This window comes from Rattus rattus, chromosome 2, assembly GCF_011064425.1.
Source record: "Rattus rattus isolate New Zealand chromosome 2, Rrattus_CSIRO_v1, whole genome shotgun sequence".
Classification (NCBI taxonomy): Eukaryota; Metazoa; Chordata; class Mammalia; order Rodentia; family Muridae; genus Rattus; species Rattus rattus.
Window position 1 is genome coordinate 33,755,583 of NC_046155.1, and position 7,912 is coordinate 33,763,494.

At 43.1% G+C, this 7,912-nt stretch overlaps 1 protein-coding gene across 1 annotated transcript in view; it reads right to left on the reverse strand.

The window, feature by feature from the left end:
- Nucleotides 1–7,465, reverse strand: part of Ankrd22 (ankyrin repeat domain 22) — a 29,223-nt gene extending 21,758 nt beyond the window's left edge. Inside the window, 1 exon segment of the mRNA XM_032895483.1 lies at nucleotides 7,241–7,465. Within this exon segment, the coding sequence (XP_032751374.1) occupies nucleotides 7,241–7,261 (21 nt within the window). The 5' untranslated portion in view covers nucleotides 7,262–7,465.
- Between the last annotated feature and the right edge of the window lie 447 nt (nucleotides 7,466–7,912).

The following is a 7,912-nucleotide window of genomic DNA, read 5'->3' on the forward strand; positions in this document are numbered from 1 at the left end:
CCCCTCTCTCTCCCTCTGTCCCTCCCTCTCTCCCATTACTTCAGTCTTAAGTATTTCTCTGGCTGCAAGACTTTCCACCAACAGTAAGCTATAGTTTACACACTCAGGATTCTGATTAGCCTCCTCCCACGGCCAATGTGATAGTTCTTGGTTATATATTCAAATGTTTTCCCAAAACTAGAATTAGAAATATCTACAGTACCAAAACAAAAATGCTGAACACAGGTGCAGCTGCCTATAATCCCAGCACTCGGGACTCAGAAACAGGAGAAACAAGAGTTTGAAGCTTGACTAGATTGTATAACAAATAAATGTAATCAATCTGAGGTCGGCCCGAGTACACAAAGTCAACGCCCATCCCCACAAAAAAAAAAAAAAAAAAAAAAAAAAAAAAAAAACAGTATTAGAAACCAGAGATAACCTAGCAGCAAAATAGAAACGTTTTCAAGAAAAAAGGAAGATTTAGATGTCGTAACCACCATGAAGTTAACAGTTTTCATAGGACAGGGCAAGAGGATGCACACACACACAGGGGCCTCAGTGTTAGTGTACATTGAACAGCTTCTAGGCTGCCCAACTTCCTATCTGTCTCTCTCTCTTCCCCTCCCCTCCCTTTCACCTCTCCCCTCTCCTTCCCTCCCCCTCCCCACTTCCCTACCCCTCCTTGCCCCACTCTCTCTGCCCTCATGGCTCTGCTTCCCTTCTTGCCTTTCTGCCTCTAGAGTTTCCCAAGTCCTCACTCCTCCCCCCTCCCCCAATAAACCTCTTTTTACACCGGGTCTGTCACATGGTATTAATTTCCCAGTGGTACACCATAGCTTAGGCCCGCTAACGATTACCCCCACGCTGCGTCCTATTTCATAACACTCCGTATACTGTCTTTGAACAACTCTCAGGGAGAGGAAGCTAGAGTAAGCTTAGCAGGGAAAACAGCCAGTAAAAGCCAGGGAGTGCATAACACACAGGGTCCGGCCAGGATTCTGCGCCTTTGGGTGGGAAATGGTGCTTTCACGTGATTAGGAATACAAGCTTCACGTGCGAACTTCCTGTGTTCCAGTCTTCACTCTCCTACCTTGCCGAGGTGTTATTTGGACAATTTATCTAAACGCTCTAAATGCTTCTGCTGAGTTTCCTCCTCCGTCCACTAACTGTTCCTTCTCATAATGCTGTAGAAAGAATTAAACCTGGCCGTGTGGACGAAGCAGTTTGTTTGGGACTGCGTCATCCCAAACCTTCAATTAGTGCTAGCCACTTTTCTAATTACTGAGGCATACGGATCCAATTAGCATGCACAGGAATGGCTATGAGGCAGGAGACGGTTGCTGAAAGAGAGTGCAGAAGTAGCAGGACAGGGCAAAAATGAGTTAGTCTGATGACCTAGAAGGGCTGTATGGAGAAGAGACAGGTAAATTCAGTAGAAAGAACTGTAGATTGGCTGAAATAATTTTTAGCCATAAAAAAAAAAAGAACAAAAAAAACAAAAACACCTTTGGTCACTACACTTCGTTTTAATAGATGTTTGTCATAAAGCACATGGGTTTGTAGTCATGGGTTGGCAGAGACAGAACATTGATGTTTACCTAGATGAAGGGGTTAATGACTAGGGGGTAGGGTGGAGGACAGGGTAGAAGAGACTCCGAAACATGGGTGGAGGGATTGGTGCATCCCTAATGACTAGTGTCTGGGCTGAATGAAAACACCAAATGGCTTTAATCACCAAGTGTGGAGGCAGTCATGACAGACAGCTGGCTGAGGCGGTGCCGGAGTCTCCTCAGCAAATCTATGGTTGGAGAAGGGGTGGGTGAAGGGGCCCAGAGCAGAAGTTGGGAAACCTGTCTGTCACCTGGGGAAGTGGTGGTTTACCATGGCTCACGCGTAAATTAGCAGGATGGAGAAGAGTGGACTTGAAAGAGAGGCCAGCAAAGCGGACCAGAGAAAAGTGGTCTAGTAGGAAAGGGGCCTGAGCAAGGTGCACAAGGCCAGGAAACCGTGAAGACGACTTTAAACTGTGGGAAAAAATCTGCTCCGTGTGTTTCTTTGAGGCTTAGTAAAATTAACACTGCTGTAAGTACTAAGAGACTAGGAGTTAGACAGAGTCCATGGTGGGCGGGTCAATAGGTACCCGCCCCACCCCATTAGCTAAGTAATAAAATGAGCAAACTTCCAAGATGGCTGACTTCTTCCTCTCCCTCCTATCTGAGAAAACCCGAGGGCTTCATGCAAAGCCTTGTAGGCTTTTGTCTACCCCCTGCTGTGGCCTGGCTCAACAAATTCAAGGCTGGGATCAGGACTTGTTACACAACAGTTGTGGGCCAATTAACTATCTTTAAACTGACTGATCCTTTCTTAGGAGAGGAAAACTCTTCAGAAACTTAAAAAACAAAACAGACATTGAGAAAAGACTGGACTTTTGGCTTCCCTATCCGGGTCTCCTTTGTCTAGGGTCTTTTTCTGTGTCTGCTGCATGTGACTGTATTCCTCACCCTGCCCTAAAAACCTTTCTTCAACTTCTGACTCTGGTTGCGGCTGCTTGTGATAGCCGAAACTTCTCAGGGGCTACCTGTTGGACCGGAGTTTTTCTGTGCCTTTTAATTCGTTAACAGGCACAGAACGGGAACCCTACTGAGACCCGGAGACTGTGCCTGTATTGCACCTTGCCTTTCTTGGAGCAAACTGCAAAATTCTACCCAGAATAATTCTCACTGAGTGCTTCAAGGATTTTTAAATTAGATCATTTTGCATAACGGGGTAAAATATTTATAACGGGCATGAATCCCCTCTGACAATAATTAGACTATTCCAAGACAATGACATTCTTAATTTTTTTATTTTTTTCTGTTGGAACATTTAAAGTGGAAACCCATTTAGGTTTCCCTGTGGCACAAATTATTTTGTATTTAATTTAAAGAAGAGTTAAGGGAAGAATGTTTTCTGTGTAAGTTTCAAAGGGCTTAGGCTATTCTGGTCTGACTCACTTTTCTATATTCTCATTTGAGGGATGAACGGATCTCTGAAGGATTTGTTGAATTATAGTGGTGTGGCCCCCTGGGACCTTGTGCAAGCTTAGGTCCCATTGCTCACCCAGTGACAGCCTGACACTTCAGTTTAAAGTCATGCAAGTTTCCTGGGTGTCATGTGTTTGCAACGAATTAAAACCTTCCTGTGACAGCTGTTGATCTTCCTGACTTGAACATGCATGCTTAGCTGACATGAACTGAACCGCTGCAATCTGCCCTGTGTGTGCCGCTCTAAATGCTCATAACATTTTATTTATCCTTTTTAAAGGTGTATGCACACTTCAATCTGATAGGCATGACTCTTGTTCTGTTTTGTTTCTATTAAAATGGTTTCGGATGATGGGGCTGGAGAGATGGGCTCAGATGCCTTGCAAGCATGAAGGCTTAGATTTCATTTTCACAACCTACATCAAGAACACAAACAGAGCCTAGAGACAGACGATAGTACACACTTAAGATCTCAGTGCAGGGAGGGGAGGTAGCCAGATCCATGGGTCTGTGGATGGCACTACCCACTAAGCAGGGCTGAAAATCTGACCTACAGAACTCACAAAACCTGAGCTGGCTTCTCTCTTAAACGCATCCACTACTACTCTCTTTGTTTTCAACATTCCAGCTGTTCTTGAATATTCTGTATTCTTGGTCTTGGTGGTGGTTTCAGCGACATGGGTTAGCCACAAGAAGGATCCCTGGCCACTGTACCTTAGAGGACCATTTCCCAGCCCGCATCCTATCTGTCATAGCACCATGCTTTCCTTTTCCAAATTACACTTATCATGCTAGAAAGCTGGTGGTCCCTTCAGTTTCTAGGAGAGGAGGTATCCAAGACTTTCCCTCCCCCGCCCACCCTAGAATCTCTGTGTGAGCCGCCCATGTAAAACTCAGCCCTTCCTCATGAGCTGGTGTTTCGGATCAGGCCACCTGTCCCTTCTGCTTTCAGGTTACCTCCTCGTTATCCTGCCCTTCAGATGGTGCATCTTATTCCAGGGATCCTTTCCCAGAAATCTCTTTAGTGTTTCCTACAGCACAAGAAGTGCCAAGAACCATAAATGGCTCCCAAGCCCTTTTCCAATGGAGATAGTTAAGTTTCCTTGACTAGAGCGCTGCTTCCCTAACTATAGACTTCTGTAGGGGTGAGCACCAAGAATATCTGGTGAAAATCCCTTCTTGACACACAGTGAGGGATAGGAAAAGGGGCCGAGTTTTAGAAATTAATATAATGTGTGACGATCATGTCAGTGTTTTAAACTCAGCAATTATGAACCATAGTTAAGTGGAGTTTTTGTCCCCTGCTTGGGTCCCATTATTGACGCACTAGCTCAGAATACTTGGGTCCCATTATTATTGATGAACTAGTTCAGAATACTTGGGTTCCATTATTATTGATGCACTAGTTCAGAATACTTGGGTCCCATTATTATTGATGCACTAGTTCAGAATACTTGGGTCCCATTATTATTGATGCACTAGTTCAGAATACTTGGGTCCCATTATTGATGCACTAGTTCAGAATACTTGGGTCCCATTATTATTGATGCACTAGTTCAGAATACTTGGGAATCTGGTAAAGCATTGTGGTTTTCTCAGCATTCTCTAGGCGATATTGATGCAGAGAAGGGTTGAGGAACCCTTCAAGGTGAGCAGAACTGCCATAACGGAAGTAAGCAATAACAGTGTTACAGCTTTGAAACTCTCACTATCTGAAGACTATTCAATCAAGTTTCATCCCCAGACCTGGTAACAAATGGAGAACTCACCCCTGACATTAAAGGGAGATTCTGAAAGCTCAGAAATCATTTGCCCAAAACAAAAAACACCCTATTTCCACAGTAACTAAAATTTCCTCAGTGATTCAGCTGCAGGCTTCAGCTTACCAATCCTGAAGCAAAGTACTGGAGAAAATGACATAGAAGGACCTAGAACCTGCCTCTCCTTACAACACAGGAACATTATTTGTTTCAACCATACTCCATAATGTTTGATTTCAGATCCAGGACTGGTACTAAAGTGTAGATTTTACATATCAAAGCAGACCTGGCCCCCAGATTCTCCCAGCATCCTTCAGTCCCTACCTGGCATGCAGTTCCCTCTCCCAGCACCCCCCCTCCCTGAACTCTTTAGCCCGGGGACTGGGTTGCCCTTCCCCCAAAGGCTCTTGCCTATGTAATCCAGACATTTCGGTCTCTTCTCCTTCTCTTCTCTCTGTGCAGGCGTCCTCTCTCCCCTGGTCTCAGTCCTTGGGGCAAGTTCCCAATAAACCTGCTTTTAATATAATCTAAACAGGCTTGACTTGGCTCATTTCATCAGTGGAGAAATAACCTATCACACACTATTTGTGATCAATACTAGCTTGAGCTTTGAGGAATTACCTATGAGATCCTTTAGTGGTGTGTGTATACGGGTGTACTTTTAAGATTTCATAGAAAGGTTCATGTTACTATATGTTATGTCCCAGTCCTGTGCCCTTTGCAGTGAACTTCTTTCTTTAAAACAACAACAAGAACAACAACAAAAAAAACTGCAACAGAAAAATTTTGAAAAAACCTCCAACTTATTTTGTCCTCGACATAGCTGAAAAGTTAAACATTTATGTCACGTTGGCAGCGATTCTCAGCTCTACTGGGAAGTAGATAAACATGTCTGACCTAGCCTAAACTTGCCCTGCTTGACAAATCGACACCAAACTGGCATGCAATTGCACTGCTCGGCTCTCTGGTAGTCCCAAAAAAATGCAGCCATTCCCACAACCTAGGCTAATCACAGTACTGTTTAAAGGACCATTGACATGCACAGAGAATTAGGGGGCCACGATGCACAATCTTTAATCTACACTTGAAGCAAGATTGGGCTCATCTCCATGCACATAAAAGTCTCAAAAAAACCCCATCATCCTGAATAGGAATTCTGACTTTTCAGGATGGTGGTGAACAGGTTATAGCTGGAATTCTTGTCTAAACCAGTTTTGTGGACCCTACATGAGCTGAGTGAGAACTCTGGAGTGAGTGTCCCAGAAACCTCACTATGAATGAGCTTTTCTCCCTGACACTTAGAAAATTTACTAGAGTAGAATGTTAATACATTATACGTTTTGCCATCCTCGTATGTCCGTGACTTCTTGGTGAGATCAAAATCCCAGAGCAAGATATTCCCAGGGTGGTGAAATAAGCAGGAAAAGCATTTAGTAAAGAAACATGCACACTTATGCAGACACGCACAAACTCATGCTCGCACATGTGCACTTGAGGTAGGTGCCAAAGAACTACCTTTCATGCTAGCAGACCAAAATCAATGAGGCTCCGTGAGCTTAGAGAATGGAATGCCGGTTAGCAAGTTAATTGTGTCAGATAAGGAGTAAGTCATGAATAATAATAATAATAATAATAATAGGAAAAAGAAGAAGAAGGAGAAGGAGAAGGAAATAATAATAATAATAATAATAATAATAGGAAGAAGAAGGAGAAGAAGAAGAAGGAGAAGGAGAAGGAGAAAAGAAGGAGAAGTAGAAGGAGAAGGAGAAGGAGAAGGAGAAGGAGAAGGAGAAGGAGAAGGAGAAGGAGAAGGAGAAGAACTACCACAACAACATTACTGTGCCTCTGATACTCTTATTCAAATATCACCCTTTGAAACATTGAAAAATGTATTTGACTGTAGTAAGTTACTTTCAATGTAGAAAAATGTCCTGTTGGCTATCAAAAGGAAATAGTCCAAATATCAGAACTGTACCGCCAGTCATCGTTTCTACACGGTGATAACCCGTATTAATAATTGCCAGAGGTGAATTTCCTTTCACATACCCAGCTTCAAGGTGTTGCTCTATTCATGGGTTCCGTGAGAAGCCTGCCCATTGTTTGGCTTTTTAGAAAAGCCAATTAGGTGTGAGTGTCTCTTGCCCTTATGGATTTCACTGAGACACAATATAGTTGCAACTCCATTTTTCAAGGTTCATATCACCCCTGCAATTAGGACGTCAGAAAATATAAATCCCATCATGCTCAACTTAGGTCTAGCTAAAACTTAGTATTTCAGTCTAACTTTTGTTAAGATAGTAAAACAAACCAAAACAAAACAAAAAAAAAAATCCTAGCACATGACTTAATACTCACTAGGAACACTAAACAGAATTGAAAATAAGCCATGGTAACAGGGATAGACAATTATACATGGAAAAAAAAACGAGAAATTTTTAGCAACTTTGGATTCCTAAGTTCAGAAATATGACATACCTCAGAATATAGGATTCCCATCCGGTCCTTCTTGCGTTTACGCCCTCTCTACAAGGCAGTAGTGAATCTTCTAGAGCCGTTTCTAATTAATATTAAATTTCTTCCTGGAAAGAAAGGTCCCTGGAAGTCCAAGCTGGTGGCGAGCCCTCTCTTCCCACACCTAAGAGTGCTTTCCCAGCAGTCTGTGACAGCAACACACCTCACGTAGAGAGAGGGCTGTGAAGCTAAGGCATTGGCTTACAGGTAATGATCCCAGAGCTGTATCATTGTTACAGCCAGGGGAACCGGTTTCTGAGTCACAAATGCTCTGCCCATGGAGGCAGCCAGTAAAGAAGGAAGCGCAGGTGGGAGGGGGAACTTCTTAGGCCAGCAGGAAGAGTTCAAAACAGGACACCGCATTTACACAATTTCTTAATTGAAATCCAGCGTTCAATGCCCATTACCGTCCACCAACTCCTCAGTGAGAGTCACAGGGTCTAGTTAGGTAAATAATCCTCAAAGTCCTCAAAAGTTCTTGCTAGCAATACTTCCCCCCACCTCAGACACTTAAGGAGCCCTATAAGCTAATAAATTAAACTTTACTTAATAGTTTTTAATTTTAATTGACATGTGGTAATTACACGCATCTATACAGTACTATGTGATAATTCAAGAAGTATTATATATAATGGT